The sequence below is a fragment of the Lampris incognitus genome, chromosome 11, assembly GCF_029633865.1.
Source record: "Lampris incognitus isolate fLamInc1 chromosome 11, fLamInc1.hap2, whole genome shotgun sequence".
Lineage (NCBI taxonomy): Eukaryota > Metazoa > Chordata > Actinopteri > Lampriformes > Lampridae > Lampris > Lampris incognitus.
This window is the reverse complement of record NC_079221.1, coordinates 35,251,202-35,269,955: the sequence shown is the minus strand read 5'-3', so window position 1 is coordinate 35,269,955 and position 18,754 is coordinate 35,251,202. Positions and strand designations below refer to the sequence as shown.

The 18,754-nt window shown below is 45.1% G+C and overlaps 1 protein-coding gene across 1 annotated transcript in view; it reads left to right on the top strand.

The window, feature by feature from the left end:
- Positions 1–18,754, top strand: part of adcy5 (adenylate cyclase 5) — a 120,494-nt gene that overhangs the window by 101,253 nt on the left and 487 nt on the right. The window contains exons 8-20 of the mRNA XM_056289066.1: positions 318–455; positions 4,610–4,632; positions 6,692–6,836; positions 7,734–7,831; positions 9,134–9,221; positions 11,791–11,907; positions 12,105–12,263; positions 12,411–12,586; positions 12,749–12,769; positions 13,115–13,247; positions 13,358–13,618; positions 13,823–14,027; positions 18,293–18,417. Of these exons, the coding sequence (XP_056145041.1) occupies positions 318–455; positions 4,610–4,632; positions 6,692–6,836; positions 7,734–7,831; positions 9,134–9,221; positions 11,791–11,907; positions 12,105–12,263; positions 12,411–12,586; positions 12,749–12,769; positions 13,115–13,247; positions 13,358–13,618; positions 13,823–14,027; positions 18,293–18,417 (1,689 nt within the window). The remainder of the gene's footprint in view (positions 1–317; positions 456–4,609; positions 4,633–6,691; positions 6,837–7,733; positions 7,832–9,133; positions 9,222–11,790; positions 11,908–12,104; positions 12,264–12,410; positions 12,587–12,748; positions 12,770–13,114; positions 13,248–13,357; positions 13,619–13,822; positions 14,028–18,292; positions 18,418–18,754) is intronic.

Here is an 18,754-nt window from a genome sequence, read left to right as displayed (position 1 = left end):
TACATATTGAAAAAAAAAAACTTGGCATCAAAATTGTGTCAAATTATACACAATTGTTTTTTTTTTTTAAAGCCAGTTTCCATATGATGATGACTTACACAATTCACAGAAATCTGGCTTCAGTTTATAGTAGGTGAAGAGACACCATGATGGCGAGGACTGGAAACAGGTCGCTCTGCCAATCATCTTAGTCACAGTAATCCAAACATTTTGTTCTGGTTATATGCTATGATAATACTATTATAATACTGCTGTATATATCATGATAACAGTGCCTTTTATGTTTACTAATGCGCCCAATTGTCTTTGTCCCGTAGAAAGAGGAGAAGGCCATGATAGCCAAAATGAACCGGCAGAGGACCAACTCAGTCAGCCACAATACCGGCCACTGGACCGACCGGCCGTTCTACAACCACCTGGGGGTCAACCAGATCTCCAAAGAGATGAAGAGAATGGTGAGGATGCTGTGACATAACCCCACACCTAGTACAGGGGCTGAGAGATGCTACGACAATGAGGGGGGAAAAAGGTCCTCCTGTCAAGTTTTGCTCGCTCAAACCTGGAGCTCAGAGTTGCCCTAAGGAGTCTTAAGACGACTCTGAGACAGTCTTGTTATCTGCTATAAGAAGGAATTCAGAGAGGGACACAGGACTTGTTGCATATTCACTTCGGAGTAAAACTTGGTTAGCTTTAATTTATAGTGTATAAACACCCAACAGACTGTAACATCCATCCATCCATCCATTATCCAAACCGCTTATCCTGCTCTCAGGGTCGCAGGGATGCTGGAGCCTATCCCAGCAGTCATTGGGCAGCAGGCAGGGAGACACCTTGGACAGGCTGCCAGTCCATCACAGGGCCGACACACACACACACACATGCACACCTAGGGACAATTTAATATGGCCGATTCACCTGACCTACATGTCTTTGGACATGTGTCTGCGTGGGTTTCCTCCGGGTGCTCTGGTTTCCTCCCAAAGACTGCAACATGGAAAGCAGAAATAGTGGAGGATAAACTCCCATGACATATTGCAGGCTTTTTCGGTTTAACGTGAGAATTTCCAGGAGTTTCATTTGATTTTTGTACTCGGTGGACTGGCGCACTGCTTTGTGCCACTGATGCTATTTAAATAAGAAGAATTTGAATCACTCGGTGGTAAAACGTTAACAACTAAAAATAGTGCCTCAGGACTCTCAAATGCAGCATCTGGTTGTTAGGAAGTTAACGTACTAGTGAAACTCAACAGGGGTTCATTTATAGAGTAGTTTGGGGTGGAGGCCTTGCTCCTGAGGTCTTGTAAATGTACAGTGAAATCATTTAACGGCAGCTAGGAAAACAAGAAACAAGAAAGAAGTGGCAGTGGCAGACTGATGCTATTTAACGGCTGAGAAGCTCTTCTGCCCCGTATCTCCTCTCATCTTGTGTGGTGGGTATTAGCACACAGACAGGAGCCCGGCGGGGCCGGCAGGTAAGCACCGATGGCCACAACGCGATGGCTCACCGCGGCTGGTATGGGAAACAACGAGTGAACGTGGGCAGCCATGATAAACCGAATGCCAAAACAAACCAATCACGAGGCTCCCTCCTTGAGCAGCAAAACAAAAAGAAGAAGGCGACATCGGCTCAAACTCCTCTGGGCGAGATGTTCTCTCTCTCTGCTGAGAGCCGCGGCGTCCTGTTAAACGAGTTATGTGCTAAATTGACTTTCGTTTTTATTTACTTCTGCCTTGGCCACCCACCAAGCCAACGCTCTGCACACTGACTCACTCATGCGTGGCCACACACACACACAGACGTGGATGCACACATATGCAAACGTGTGCGCACACACACACACACGCATACACACACACAAATATGTGCACGCACACACATGCAAATACACATGTGCATGCACACACACACACACACTCGGTTGCCTTTTGTTTAACCTTATATCATGTCCACCCACTCACTCTCTCTCGCTCTCTCTCTCTCTCTCTCGTGCGTGCGTTCTCTGGACACAGTTTCTTGTCAGTCCCCTGCTATAGTCCTCATTCCTCATTGTTTTGATGTTGGGTCAGAAGTTGGCGCGGGCCATAAGGTTGTCTATTTTCATATTAAGTGCTGTAACTTTCCCAGGTCTAGTCCGTTAATAGCAGGCAGAAGTGTCGCTAACTAGAAAATGAAAAATGGCATTCTGCTGTGTCGAGCATGTCTGATGTCTCCGTGCTTTGTGTCACGCCATCCGTGGTGTATGGGACATCTTTAATGGATGGCCTGGCCCGGGTTCTGTTTTCACTTAAACAACATGCATGACTGACAGGAACCGTGACGTTGTCGGGAATCTTTTCAGTATACAAACAAAAGACTAATCAGGGCTGGTTTCATGTTAATGTTGATCTTGGCCCAGACCTGAATACTGTGAACTCTGCATGTATATGTACTTTTCCCTGAGGTCCAAATACTAGAAAGTGGTGTGAGAAGCTTAGTGGTGCAGCGCCACAGCTCAGTGTTCAGATCTGTGTTTTTGAGCATGTTGATTTTGATCGCCCCCCCACGCTCCCCCTAGCTGGCCCACCGGATGTGTGTTTGGCTGATTGAACGTACGGTCAGAACAGTCCTCCTTCCTGATGAGATTGCTGATTGTTAATGAGAATATAGAGAAGTAGTGGAGCGGGGAGGCGTACGTCCTGTCTGTCGCCACCGGCCTATTCAGTTGTGTTCAGTTACGGATTATCTGACATCCTCCCCATGAGCGCAACACTTTCTCTGAAGCTTAATGAAAGACGAGTTGTGTGTGTTGCTGGGTGGGGGTCCATGTGCGCTCGGCCATGTTGTTGACTGAGAAAGTCCAAACTCAGTCCGTCTTTCTAATTTTCTTGGAGACGGGTGCTGATATTCCCACATAAACTTAACGTTTGTCTTCATTCACTTGTTTCCATCCCGCCCTCTCTCTTGCTATCTGTCTCTTGCCGTCTCCCTCTCTCTCACTCCCTCTCTCACCCTGTGCGTGTGTGTATCTGTGTGTTTTCTGCACTGCTCGTAAATCACCCGGCAGTCGGCAGAGATAAAGCAAGCTGCAGTGATGGAGGGAGTGACAGAGAGGACGGACAGAGGGCATGAGAGCGGGAGAGAGGTCTTTCCTGTGCGCGACGGAGGAAGATTTGGAGGTTGACTTGTATTCTCAGAGGCCCTTGTTCTCTCGTTTCCAGACAGGCCGAGCAGTGGACTGTAAATGACTTACGAGGTGTCCACTTGTGTTTTAGTGTACATTCGTGTCCCGCTGGTTATTCACGGCTCTTGTAAAGGAGTAGGGACGGTGTAAGCCCCTTGTGGAGGGGAGGCGCCGTCGTTTGGAAAGGTTTTGCTTGGCTGAAGGCCCAGTCAGGGATTATTGGGTTATAGTTTTTCAATTTTTTACCTTTTCTCCCTTCTCTCCATCCGTGAACGTACTCGTGTTAATATATTTCCGGGGACCTCTTACATGGTGAGAGCTCATCCCAGGGTAAGGAAGAAGGCTAATGATGAGAAAACGTGTAAGAGGCCGGTGTGCTCCATCAGCGTTAGGGTGGTGCTGCTCAATAATTCCACCAGAGGGCGCCAGCTGAACTCATTAACACCTCAGCTCACTGTACTGTAATACAATTACAACATGTGCACAATGTTCAGTAGGTGTGCTAAACAGCCCCGTTTGTATAACTAACCCATTGCACACTATAATGAACACTAATAGACACTCTCATTAGTATCTATGTCAGAGAGTCAGAAGAAGAAGAAAGTTGTCTCCTTGTCAAAAATCTCGGCCCTTATTCTCTTTTTTGCCCCGTTTGCCCTTTACATAATAGACGCTCCTTTTATTTCCACTCAGACACACTCCGTCCCCACCTCTCAAGACACAAAGCTTTGCAAATACTTGCTTCCTAAAAGAATGAGTGGATGTTTTTGACCAAAGTGTTTGTAGTGTTTCTGTTCTCACTAAGGCGAGAGGCCAAAGGAGATGAGACGGGAAGAAAATAATACAGGGGTGCCAGTCCGAAGGCCCATCTGACCCAAATGGCTTCTGTTTTTAGCAGACACCTGCACTGATTATTATTATTTTATTTTTTTTCTTCTTCTCGCTTGCTTTTAAGACACAAACACCTTTTCGCTTGACACCTGATGTTTCACCTTCTGGTCCATCTAATCGGTCGCTGCTCCTGAGAGCTGTCAGTCTCAGTTTATGCAACCAGCCATTCTGCTCCACTTAATTCTGTAGATATATTCATTTCAGTGCATTTTATACACCATTCATCTGCCAATATAAAGGATGTGGCTTAACCCTGACTAGTTTGTAAGTGTTTCTGTAGTGGTGGTTGATCTTATTTTGATGACGCTTTGACAACAAGACTTCATAACTTGGCCATCAGTTATCTCTAAACCTTATCAGTGATGGAACAACTCTATACTAAACAGGCCTTCCTCTGTTTTCCACACGTGGGCGATCTTTTTAAAGGTCCCCTCACTTGGTCCATGGACCAAGTGGTCTGCATTAGAACCAGCGAACACCATATTTCCATTGGACTGCTTAACCGGAGACATTATTAATGTCTTTTTTTGCCTTTTTGTCTCCTTTCTTTGTTGTAGGGCTTTGAAGACCCAAAGGACAAGTGAGTATAGACCTCAACTAACCATCCCTCTGTTACTGTGGTGTCCATCCTCCTCCTTTCCCCACGTATTGGTGTTGGCCCTCTACTAATAACAGTGGCTTTTTAAAGGGATCTTATTCAAATAGACACTATTTCCTCACCCCAAACAGTCAATTAACATCTTATATGTCCTTTACTCACCTATCTCCTGTACATTTACGCTGGGTCTCTCCCAAGTTACTCTACTGCGCTTCTCAATTCTTCTGATCTTTAGCACAGTGGCTTGGCCCATTATGGATGTGCCTCTCTGAGAGGAAAGATATTTCAGTTCAGATATCATCATGGTCACAGTGAAATGAATGTCTCCATCTCTTCATCAGTGCCAGTCAGCACAACTAGCACCCGCTCGCTGTGCTAACTTAAAGCTAGTCTCTGTAATGTTGTGACACAGCGGTCTCTAGGCCAATGAGCCCCGCTTGGTTGTGTGTGTGTGTGTGTGTGTGTATGTGTGCTTGTACGTTTGCATGTTCATGTGTGTCTGAGCACATAAAAAGTGTGTATTCCTGAGCCTGTGGCTGAGGACTGTATCTCATGATAGCCACCTGAGTGTCTCCCGAGCACATGGCTCTGTGTAAATACCATCAGTGTGTGTGTGAATAGAATGGAATAAGAAATGGGTTGTGAGAGTTTGGTTGGACCAAGTCTCTCTCACTCACTCACTCACACACACACACTTACTTAATGGGAAAACTCCTGTATTTTTTTTAACCCAAGCCCTTTTATTTGCTATCGTTTGGTGTTAAGCTGAGTGATGGGTAGCAGAATCCTTCATTTGACTCAGTCGTGAGTCAGCTGACTTCTGTGCTCCAAGCTGCAACATCATCCTTCAGGGCAGTCGCCCTCGCCAGAAAACATTGACTAAAAGAGCTTTTCTTTTGCACAGGGTCATAATGTTTTGAGAATTGTCTGAATACACCCTCCACTATGAAAAGTCAATCCCTGTATAGTCAGTCAGCCTTTTTTGCACTTCTCCCCAATTTTCTTCTGCTTCCAGTTGTTGCCCCGAAGGATAACATCGCAGCTTGGTGTGCGGCAGTCGGCTGAAGTGAGCTTGCATCAATGCTAAATCAGTTTAAAAGACTCTGGGTGTCCGGGTATTATTGGCGGTCTATTCCATTGCCTACCAACACGGGGATCGCTGGTTTGAATACCCGTGTTACCCCCGGCTTGCTCAGGCATCCCTACAGACACAATTGGCCGTGTCTGTGGGTGGAAAGCCAGATGTGGGTATGTGTCCTGGTCCCTGCACTAGTGCCTCCTCTGGTCGGTTGGGGCACTTGTTTGGGGGGGGGGGGGGACTGGGGGAAATGGCGTGATCCTCCCATGCGCTACATCCCCCTAATGAAACTCCTCACTATCATGTGAAAAGAAGCGGCTGGTGACTCCGTATGTATCAGAGGAGGCATGTGGTAGTCTGCAGCCCTCACCGGATCAGCAGGGGGGGTGGAGCAGCAACCGAGATGACTTGGAAAATAGGGTAATTGGCCAAGTACAATTGGGGAGAAAAGGGGGGGGGGTCTAATAAAAAAGCTTCTATGACCCATTGCTTTGTATGACTCTTAATGGTAGCAAACTAGGGTTTAGGTTAAAAAACACCAGTTTTCCTTTAATTTCTGTAATGTGTCATGGGGTCCAAGTAATCAGTCTTAACAATGAAATAACTTGCCTTTTTTTTGGGAGGGGTAAAGGGCAGGGCTTGCCTTTAAGGTAAATTACCTCTTTTCACATGGCAGAGCATTTTGAGTCATTACATTTTTGACTTGGTTAGTTAAATACTGTGTATCACTGCACTTCTGTGTTACGTTTCGTGGGTGGGAATACAACTCTGAGGTTGCTCCACCTTGTGAAAAGGGCTTTAGCACCTATGTTACTGGGGTTCGGTACTTTCCTGAGACTTTTTTTTTTTTAATGAACAGAAAAAGTAAAAACTGCAGTAGAAACTTAGGACGCATTTCCATCCCCTCTGAGAGGTAAACAACAGCTGGTCTCGTCTTGTGTTATCTAGACATTTCATTTTCAGAAACACACAGGAGAACCTCAACCCAGAGGACGAGGTAGACGAGTTCCTGGGCCGGGCCATCGATGCCCGCAGCATCGACCGGCTGCGCTCGGAACACGTCAAGAAATTCCTGCTCACATTCCGAGAGCCCGACCTAGAGAAGAAGGTGAGGCAGCGTGCGCAAACACACATACGCGTTCACAGAACCAATAATGCCACCAAATAATTGGCCATGACATGCAATCTTCCCTCTGCAAGAAGTTCTCTTGTTCTCTCGTCACTGTTTCCCCTGAGCGAGTCAATCAAAGCAAAGTTGAAGGGAGAAGGAGGAAAAAGAGGTGGGGAGCATGTGAGGGGTGAGACTGTGGAGGGAGATGCTGCCAGCGGGAAGAGGAAGTAAACTGCATCAGACAGTGAGAAGATAGGATGAGGGGGAGTGTTAAGAGTGGAGATCAAGCCAAGGCAGCCAGGAGAGAGAGAAATAGAGAAAAGGAAGTCTGGATTTTAGACTTTCACCTGCGTCTCTATGCAATATATCTCTCTGTGGCATGGCAAGAATATTGCAAATTGACTCCTTACAGCACATCAGAGGACCTTCTTGATGGAGTCTTGCATGGGCTGCAACAAGAAAATCTCAGGCTTTACCTCAGGTACCTGGTCCCCTGACAGCAGTTTTATTATCCTACAAACCCCATGTGTGGGATCCAATTCCACCCAGCAACACCGAGCGATACCAGTTATCATTAAGCCGTGTCCCAAAACTCGTACATTTGTTTGTCGAGTGATATGCACGCTCTTAAAAGTGCGGTATATGACTTACATTGTCCTTGCAATGTGTGTCAGATCTTGTTTCCTTGGGCACCATTGCCCCCCCCCCAAAAAAAAGAGTTTTCACCTTCATTGTAGGTAGTGTGCTGCAGGTAGTGTAATGCTAATGTGAATTTGTTGCAGTGATGCCTTTCCATTTCTCTTTAGGAGTGAAAGATGAGAAGGAAACTCTTTTCATCCAAGTTCAAAACTCACTCTTCATCTCCTTTCCTCCCTCTGGTCCCTCTCCTTTCAGTACTCCAAACAGGTGGACATCAGATTTGGGGCCTATGTAGCCTGCGCTTCCTTGGTCTTCCTCTTCATCTGCTTTATCCAAGTCATCATTGTGCCACAGTGAGTTCTCCCTTAAAAACACTCTAGACTTATCACTCCTACACAGGACACTGGGGTGTCCTATGTAGTTAGTCTTTTCTAAGAGACCCCGGTCTCTTTCTGTCAGACGTGCACATATCTCTATTCTTATTTAAACTTCTTGCTTCTGGGCCTCCAGGTAGCATAGCGGTCTATTCCATTGGCAACCAACACAGGGATTGCTGGTTTTGAATCCCCGTGTTACCCCCGGCTTGGTCGGGCGTCCCCACAGACACAATTGGCCGTGTCTGAAGGTGGGAAGCCGGACGTGGGTAAGTGTCCTGGTCGCTGCACTAGCGCCTCCTCTGGTCGGTTGGGGCGCCTGGGGGGAATAGCGTGATCCTCCCACATGCTACGTCCCCCCAACGAAACTCCTCACCGTCAGGTGAAAAGAAGTGGCTGGCGACTCCACATGTATCGGAGAAGGTATGTGGTAGTGGTAGTCTGCAGCCCTCCCCGGATCAGCAGAAGGGGTGGAGCAACGACCGGGACAGCTCAGAAGAGTGGGGTGATCGGCCAAGTACAACTGAGGAGATAGGGGGAAATCCCCCCCCCCCAAAAAAAACTCTAAAAAACTTCTTGCTTCTTGCACTGTAGCTTTTCTTCAGATTGATAATAGGCTTGCTATCGTCTAGATGATTGCGACTGCATTTATTGTTTCGGAACGATGGCACGGCTTATTTAATGCCGCTGGTCATAAGTGCAGTATAGATGAATACGGAATTAAAATCAGTGTGCCGTGATTGGGACATAATGGCAGATACAAAACAATGCTAAGATGTTTTTAGCACTTTCTCGCTTGCCTGTCTCTCTCCCTCTCCATATATATATATATATATATATATATATATATATAGTGTTTTTAGCTTTTTATTAAACCTCCTCGCTGATCTTTTTTCTATCAACTCTCTCTCCCATCCTTCATTCCTTTTTCATCTCTTGTTCTCCTCCACCTCTTCTTCCTCTCTCATTACCATTTCATCCATTCCCTTTGATTATTTCAACACAATGTCCTCTTTCACTGCTATTTACCATGCCTCCATTATGCTTCTCTCCTGTCTCTCTCGGTCAGTGCACACCACCACACGCACACAAAGCAAAATCCATTTAAAGGTGGATTGAGAGGTGCATCAAGATTGCAGAGATGCAGATGCCATTGTATACTGTGTGGGCCTTCTGACAAGACAAACAAAATTACATATTTTATATACACAGTACTCACATGCACATGAATGTAAGTATGTGAAGGCTGATTCCGCTCGCATTGTTTTTTATGTTTACCAGCTCCAGCTTGATGGCAGGATTCTTCATTACCTGTCTGATCCTCCTGATGGCTGTCATGTTCATCTCAGCTGTCTACTCCTGTTTTGGGGTGAGTGATATCTCCAGGTCGTGATGCTCAGAACTGCCTTGCCCTTTACCTTAATCTCAGATAGGGAAACTGCAGACCGATTGTTTTTGTCAGCACATTTTGCACATAAAAATTATCTGAATAATGTAGGAGTGATTAAGGATTCAAAATAAGGGGACGCCCGGGTAGCACAGCGGTCTATTCTGTTGCCTACCAACACGGGAATCATTGGTTCGAATCCCCGTGTTACCTCTGACTTGGTCGGGCATCCCAACAGACACAATTGGCACAGTGAGGAGTTTTGCCAGGGGGACATGGTGCATGGGAGGATCTCGCTATTCCCCCCAGTTCCCCCTCCCCCCCGAACAGGCGCCCCGACTGATCAGAGGAGGCGCTAGTGCATCGACCAGGACACTTAACCACATCCGGCTTTCCACCCACAGACACGGCCAAATGTGCCTGTAGGGACGCCCGACCAAGCCGGAGGTAACGTGGCGATTTGAACCGACAATCCCCACGTTGGTAGGCAATGGAATAGACCGCCATGCCACCCGGATGCTGAACTTCTAAATCTCTCTCCTGTAAGGACATAGCTAATCATAGATACCAGTTTTTTATGCGTTGTTTTGTTTGGGTTGTGGCCAAGATTATCTCACAGCAGAAAGTAATAATGACACCAAGACCACCCGAGACTCCGATTGAAGACATTATGGGTTTTTCTTTTAAATTGACACCATTTTGTGATGGTGATTATTGTTTTCAGAAAACATTGCTTTCATTTTGTTGTCTCTTTGCTGCCAGTTATGTAGTCATTAACTAACACTTGCTCATATCGCGACAGTGACTGCCAGACCTAAAACAAGGTATTAGCAAACTTCCTGCCCAGTAAACCCACTGTTGATTATATCGACATGAATTCACCTTGTACAGACGTCTTCGGTAGAGAGGTATTCATCCGAGGCTGTCCTAAAACCACCACATTAATCAGTGTTCTGGTAGGACAACATAACAACACGCTGTACCACCGGCGGGGGTAGCAGACGCTCAGGAGAGGCATTGATTTTTCCCTCCCATGTGTCTCAACTGTGTCTCAATTCGATGTGCACACATGCGAGTCCCGCAGCAAATGACTGACACCTTGACAGGCTGTGAGTGGGGAGCATCGGGGGAGGATGCAGGCACGACGGCGTCACAGATCATAATGCAGTCTCCGGGAAGCTGCAGGACGTCTCACCTGTTAAAATAATGGCCTGCTCTCGCAGTATTGGGTGCTGACGGGCCACCGTGGAAATAAGAGATGCAAAACAACATTTAACTCAACCTGCATGATGCTGACATTATTGGTGTGCTTTACCGTTGAGTCAATGTTTTGTCATACAGCAAAACCAGAATTTTACAAGGGGTAAAAGCAGAGCAGATTACCATGTGCAGCGCCTGATTTGGATGTGTGAAATCGCGGAGCCTGACTTCCTCTACATTACCTCTCTCCCCCTGCTCTCACCGCCGGCTTCGACTAACTTTATTCCCCTTGTTCTTTACCGTTACAGGATGTATTCATTGTATATTCAACTCCAAATACATGGCATCATATTTTAACATGTAATCATTACCTGTTCATTCATTTATTTGTAATCACTCTTACATGAACCTCCAATGGCCGCCCAGGAACAGTGTAGCCATTAGCAATAGTAACTCAGTAGATTTCTAGCATCCAGCTTCACGGAACGTAACACTGTCCCAAAACTAATGATCTGCGACCATGCATAACGATGAAACAATCAATATATACCCACGATGCTACCAAAGGCATAAAGTGTATGCAGATGTCACGGGATTAGCTCAGGTACAATAAAACCACAGCTCTGTGTCGTGCTCACGTACTACTTCCTGATTACTGGTCACATGACATAACTTTCTGTTACTGACATCCTGTGAGTCTTAAAGTGACCACGACAAAACACAAACAGTTACTTTAGAAAACGGAAATAAGACTTCTAACGTATTAACTTAGTTGTAACGAAGCAGGGATATTTTGATAGAAAATGAAAGAATGTTTTCTGTGTGTTTGCCATTCTGAAAATCCTGGGATTTACCTTGCCTAGCTGGCAGTGGAAAATCGAGAAAGCTGGGTATGTCCAGATTTGGGTTCTCTGTGGGTTTTCTCCATATTAAGAAATGCAAGGATAACATAGAAGGAAGTGTTGCTGATTGACAATTGTGAAATTCATTGGCAACTCAGAAGACATAGGGAGGCCAAACCTTACTTGTCTTAGGTTTGTGAAATCCAATTAGAACCAGATAACAAATCTGTCAAGGTAAATTAACATCTGTTTTTGTTTATATATGGACGTTTTTCTCCAAAACACTCTTTTTTTTTCTTTTTTTTTTGGTTTGTCAAGTTAGGAGAGGCATTCATCTTTTTCAAGTCAGGCATGGTACATTAGTGAGCTGCGGGCAAGACTGAGGACAATCATTGGGGTCTGCTAAGATTAGACTGATTCCATCTCTGTCTTTGTTCTCCCTTCTCTGTTGTCTCCATCCTTTATCATCCACCTTGGCCTCTTCTGCTACTTCCTTTTTCTGCTGTTAGTTTTTCCCGGCGTCCCTGCAGACGCTGTCAAAGAGGATAGTCCAGTCCCGACTTAATAGCACTCTGGTTGGCGTCTTCACCATCATCATCGTCTTTCTTTCCGCTTTCGTCAACATAGTAAGTTCTATGATGGAAAATAAAAACACTTACTGGAGTTCTCCAGAGAGTTCGTTGAGTTTTTATGACCTGCTCTTACGGACAGATTAATGAACACGTGTTCATTACGTATCCAAAGTGAACATTTCAATGATCTCCTGACTCTCCTTTATCACTATCACGTCTAATTATACTCGCTGATCTCTGACCCTCTTTAGTTCACCTGTAGCACCCATGACCTGCGGCGTTGCATCAGCCACGAGCTCAACGTCACCCTGGACAGCGTGAACGCCTGTCACGCCTACCTCTTCAACTACACCCTCGATTCACAACACGGCCCCTGCGGAGATGGCTCCCCCATCTGCAACTTTCCAGAGGTAGGGCTGTGCACACGTGCATTAGTGCATTTTATGCTGTTCCAAACTCGCTAAATTAATGGCATACACGTCATTTCAAAGCTTCACAACCAAATGTAATTTTGCAAATGCCGAATTCTCACCCACTCTCCATATCTCTCTCCACAGTATTTCTCCTCCTGTGTGCTGCTGAGCCTGCTGGCGTGCTCCGTGTTCCTGCAAGTCAGCAGTATTGGTAAACTCTTCCTCATGCTCTTCATCGAGCTGGTCTACCTCCTCATCATGGAAGTCCCCGAGGTCAACCTCTTCGACAACCAAGACCTACTCGTCATGGCCAGTGCCATGTGAGTCAGCAAACCCTCACTGCATATGCCTTTTGTTGGTTAATGTGAATGTGCGTGTTGGTTTGCTCGTCTGGATGAGTCCATGTATGAACATGTGACCAAAAATGTTATTCTGTGCAGTCAATTATAACTCTCTAAAGTGTCTTGTTTTTCTCCTCACAGTGAGCCCATCAATGGAACAAGGTGAGAGTGATGGGGACCTTTTATTCACCACAGAGACTGAAATCATCAGTTTCTGGTTAAACTAAAAACATTATGGTCACTCATACTCTCCTAATAACCAGCTGGCAACAGATGCCCAGGCTTACGAGCTGACATTTCGTGGATGGCTTGTATCCGAGTTACAGTGCCATAGTGCTGCGCCATACAGATAAATATAGTATTACAATGATACCCATATACATAACCATACTTCACCCACAACGACTTTTACACCTCTAATTCCATAATCTTTGTTTTTTGTGATCAGTCAGTAGTAGGCGTTAGCGTACTGTATGTGGTAAATCATCTGTGTGTTGTGCTCCTCAGCTGTGTGGTGGATTCCAAGGTTCCTCTGAAGATCATGACTCCAGTGGTCATCACTGTCTTTGTGCTGGCCCTCTACCTTCATGCCCAGCAGGTGGAATCCACCGCTAGGCTTGACTTCCTGTGGAAGCTCCAGGTCAGTGTGTGTGTGAGAGAGAGGAAGAGAGAACTGTATTGGTTTTATGCAAATGTACATCCTGCCTAACCCATCCTTTAAAAATGCATCCATGCTTCCCCCTCCATCAGGCCACAGAGGAAAAGGAGGAGATGGAGGAGCTGCAGGCCTACAACCGCCGTCTGCTCCACAACATCCTGCCCAAGGATGTGGCCGCCCACTTTCTGCAGGAGCGGCGGAATGATGAGCTCTACTACCAGTCCTGCGAGTGTGTGGCCGTCATGTTCGCCTCCATCAGCAACTTCTCTGAGTTCTACGTGGAGCTGGAGGCCAATAACGAGGGAGTGGAGTGTCTGCGGCTGCTCAACGAGATCATCGCCGACTTCGATGAGGTGCCATATCTGAGCATGCTGTTTGGTGGTTTTTGCACGTGTGTGTATAGGAATTTTTGTACAGTGTGTTGAGGTAGTCGTTTGTGAATGCAAGACGGTGTGTAAATGGCTTTGTTGTTGGTGTTAATTACATTTTAAGCGTTATGTATGAAGAGGTGACGAGTTTGAGGGTAAACCTGTTCTCTCTCTCCTCATCATCACCAGATCATCAGCGAGGACCAGTTCCGTCAGCTGGAGAAGATTAAGACTATTGGCTCCACGTACATGGCTGCCTCCGGCCTTAACGACTCAACGTATGACAAGGCAGGGCGCTCGCATATCCGCGCTCTGGCTGACTATGCCATGAGGATGATGGACCAGATGAAGTACATCAACGAACACTCCTTCAACAACTTCAAGATGAAGATAGGTAAGGTGGAGAAGGAATATGAAGACAGTCTCTGATTGCTTAGGCACTACCTTTGAAACTATAGGCTATTTTTGCAAAACTCTACCCACTAACCCTTACACCAAACCAGCAAAATATTATATATCTCTGCAAAAGCAAACAATTTTTGAAAATTTTAGTTTTTGTTTCAATACATTACACAAAAACCATTATTTGAATAAGCACCAACTACACACTGATAGTATGAATGAATAACAATTGTGGCTTTTTCTGTGTGCAGGGCATGGCAGTTTGCAATAAAGTTTTGTCATACGTGTAGTTAAACACATTCACACAGGTATGTGAATGTGTATTCCGAACATAACAACATAACACACTATCAATACAAATAAGAGGAAAATTTATTCATTAATACTCCTTGGACAACAAAAGCGCTGTAGAACAAAACAAAAACATTTGCTAGAAAAAAAAAATCAGGCTAGATTTTGCCTTCTTTGCGGGTCCAGCCACATCAGATGTGATGTTTTGAGCTAGGCAGCATGGCATGACCCCTGATCGATGTCTCCACAGGCCTCCTCCATTTCCTGTAGAAGGGGTATACTTTGGTACGTCTGGAGATCATACATTGGCAGCACGGTGGCTAGCGTTGTCGCCTCACAACAAGAAGGTCCTGGGTTTGAACCCTGTGGTTGTTATCCCAGGTTGTCCTCATGTATGTAAGGGTTTATACTCCTGTCTGTGCCCCTGACCAAGGCAATGGGAAAAGAACTGGAGTTGGTCCCCGGGCGCAGCATGAAGACGGCAGCCCACTGCTCCACTACACAGATGACAGCTAGGATGAGTTAATTTGCAGTAAATGAATTTCCCCAAGGGGATGAATAATGGAAACTTAATATACCTTCCAATAGCATGCAGAGAAGAATTCTTCAATAGGATTCAAGAACAGAGAGTATGGGGGAGAGGAAAAGTCGGTGAACTGTGAACCAATTGCAGACCAGGGGAAACTAACACTATTCCAGATGATATAGTACCTGGGCTGCTCTGGCCCCGGGTCATTAGGAAGTAGTCTGTTGTGTAGGATGTCCAGAAATATGATAATGTGTGCAGTGTTGGGTGCATGATGGTGAAGAGCCACACACATTACGTTGCCACCACGTTGTCCCAGGACATCGATAATGGCACTGTGTCCGATGATATTTCTGCTGCGGGCCATTGTTTTTGCGAGGTTGAAACCTACCTCGTCCACATACAGTGGTGTGAAAAAGTGTTTGCCCCCTTCCTGATTTCTTATTTTTTTGCATGTTTGTCACACTTAAATGTTTCAGATCATCAAACAAATTTAAATATTAGACAAAGATAACACAAGTAAACACAAAATGCAGTTTTTTAATGAAGGTTTTTATTATTAAGGGAAAAGAAAAATCCAAACCTACATGGCCCTGTGTGAAAAAGTGATTGCCCCCCCCCCTGTTAAAACATAAATTGTGGTTTATCACATCTTTGGAAAGCTGAGTTCAATTTCTCTAGCCATACCCAGGCCTGATTACTGCCACACCTCTTCTCAATCAAGAAATCACTTAAATAGGACCTGCCTGACAAAGTGAAGTAGACCAAAAGATCCTCAAAAGCTAGATATCATGCTGCGATCCAAAGAAATTCAGGAACAAATGAGAAACAAAGTAATTGAAATCTATCAGTCTGGAAAAGGTTATAAAGCCATTTCTAAAGCTTTGGGACTCCAGCGAACCACAGTGAGAGCCATTATCCACAAATGGCGAAAACATGGGACAGTGGTGAACCTTCCCAGGAGTGGCCGGCCGACCAAAATCACCCCAAGAGCGCAGCGACGACTCATCCAAGAGGTCACAAAAGACCCCACAACAACATCCAAAGAACTGCAGGCCTCACTTGTCTTAGTTAAGGTCAGTGTTCATGACTCCACCATAAGAAAGAGACTGGGCAAAAATGGCCTGTATGGCAGAGTTCCAAGACGAAAACCACTGCTGAGCAAAAAGAACATAAAGGCTCATCTCAGTTTTGCCAGAAAGCATCTTGATGATCCCCAAGACTTTTGGGAAAATACTCTGTGGACTGACAAGACAAAAGTTGAACTTTTTGGAAGGTGTGTGTCCCATTACATCTGGCGTAAAAGTAACACAACATTTCAGAAAAGGAACATCATACCAACAGTAAAATATGGTGGTGGTAGTGTGATGGTCTGGGGCTGTTTTGCTGCTTCTGGACCTGGAAGACTAGCTTTGGTAAATGGAACCATGAATTCTGCTGTCTACCAAAAAATCCTGAAGGAGAATGTCCAGCCATCTGTTCATGACCTCAAGCTGAAGCGCACTTGGGTTCTGCAGCAGGACAATGATCCAAAACACACCAGCAAGTCCACCTCTGAATGGCTTAAGAAAAACAAAATGAAGACTTTGGAGTGGCCTAGTCAAAGTCCTGACCTGAATCCAATTGAGATGCTGTGGCATGACCTTAAAAAGGCGGTTCATGCTTGAAAACACTCCAATATGGCTGAATTACAACAATTCTGCAAAGATGAGTGGGCCAAAATTCCTCCACAGCGCTGTAAAAGACTCATTGCAGTTGTTGCTGCTAAGGGTGGCCCAACCAGTTATTAGGTTTAGGGGGCAATCACTTTTTCACACAGGGCCATGTAGCTTTGGATTTTTTTTTTCCCCTTAATAATAAAAACCTTCATTTAAAAACTGCATTTTGTGTTATCTTTGTCTAATATTTAAATTTGTTTGATGATCTGAAACATTTAAGTGTGACAAACATGCAAAAAAATAAGAAATCAGGAAGGGGGCAAACACTTTTTCACACCACTGTATATTAGCTCCATGACTCTCTGAAAGAGACAAGACAAAACAATGTAGCACAGTACGAAAAGACAGGGATCAGTCAATATGATGTAGCACCATACACTTCCAGATCCAGTACCAATGATAGGATAGCACAGCTTATCTGCACATAGTCATATCGCAGTTGTTTTATACAGTCGAGTTTCTTTCACAAGGGACTCTGTAAAGCTGCTTCATCCTAGTTCGAATGTGTTTCAGTAGAAGAGACAGTGCAGAAAGACTCACTCTGTTGACGTTTTGGAATATGGTGTTATCTGCAGTTCTATTTATAGTCAACGAGCTCTGATTTGTAAGTGAACTCATTATTTCAGTGTTTTCACGTGTTGATGTGTAAAGGCAGTTGGCAAAATAGTGTAGCAATGTAGAGACAAATGTTTACAGTTTTGCTAGAAGTGTGTTAATAAATTGCAAACTGAGTGTAAAGCAGAGAACTTGCATTCAGTTTGGCACTCCTTGTAAATTGCAGGGGCTCCAAAAGTGTTAATGGTTTCAGAGACGGTGCTTCAAGAATCACTGTTGGTGTTTAAGCATTCAGAAAAAACTAACATGGAGGCAGATGTCCTACGGTAGGAATGAAAACATCCCAAAAGGGCATGCGGGTGGTGTGGCAGTCTATTCTGTTGCCTTCCAGCATGGGGATCGCCAGTTTGAATCCCCGTGTTACCTCCAGCTTGGTCAGGCATCCCTACAGACACAATTGGCCATGTCTGCGGGTGGGAAGCCAATCCTCCCATGTGCTACGTCCCCCTGGCAACTCCACATGTGTCAGCAGGCATGAGGTAGTCTGCAGTCCTCTCCAGATCGGCAGAGGGAGTGGAGCTCAGAAGAGTGGGGTAATCCAAAAAGAAACCAGGCAGATGTGCTAACAAAAGTCTTAAGTTGCATGTGATACCATCGCTTGTTTTAACTTTACATTGTCAGTTTATAAGATTCCGATTCTAGAAAATTATTTTTTCTTAAGTAAATACCCAGCAGACACTATAATTGTACAGCACTTAAATCACACGTTATGTATACAGTGCATTGTACAACACATCAAATAAAAGAAGAAAATGGTAAACCATAACTGAATAATAAAATATGACGACATCCATCCAAGCCGCTTATCCGAATTCGAGTCACGGGAAAAATAAAATAATAATAAATTTTAAAAAAATTAGAATGACATAATTCAAAATAAAGTTGACTCCGTTAAAACACACACAACTCATACAATAGTTAGTTAATAGCTAATAAATAAAAGTGTAAGGCATTATCCAGTGTGTGAAAACGCGATTAAAAAAAAAAGATGCGTTTTGAGTAAATGTTTAAGTCGCCATTCCAGTGGCTGTAGTCAGTTTAGGACTATGTGCACAACGCTAACCCACCATGAGTCTTGGTTTGAGTTGCCTCTCTGTCTCCTCCAAGGTCTGAACATGGGTCCGGTGGTTGCTGGAGTGATTGGAGCCAAGAAACCTCAATATGACATCTGGGGTAACACGGTCAACGTGGCCAGCCGCATGGACAGCACCGGGGTACCGGAGAGGATCCAGGTAAGACCTCAGCACACCTGAGTCTATTAGGGTGCTGGATTGGGAAAGTGGCCACGAGACGTGTGATGCAGCACATTTGAATCTGGCCCGCCGAGTGTCATTACATATTTCTACATGTTTCTGTTGAGCATTTTGTTAAAAAATGTGCTGTTCAACACGGGAATCGCCGGCTTGGTTGGGCGTCCCTACAGACACAATTGGCTGTGTCTGTTGGTGGGAAGCCGGATGAGGGTATGTGTCCTGGTCGCTGCACTTGTTCAGGGGGGAGGGGAGCTAGCGTGATCCTCCCACCTGCTACGTCCCCCTAGCGAAACTCCTCACTGTCAGGTGAAAAGAA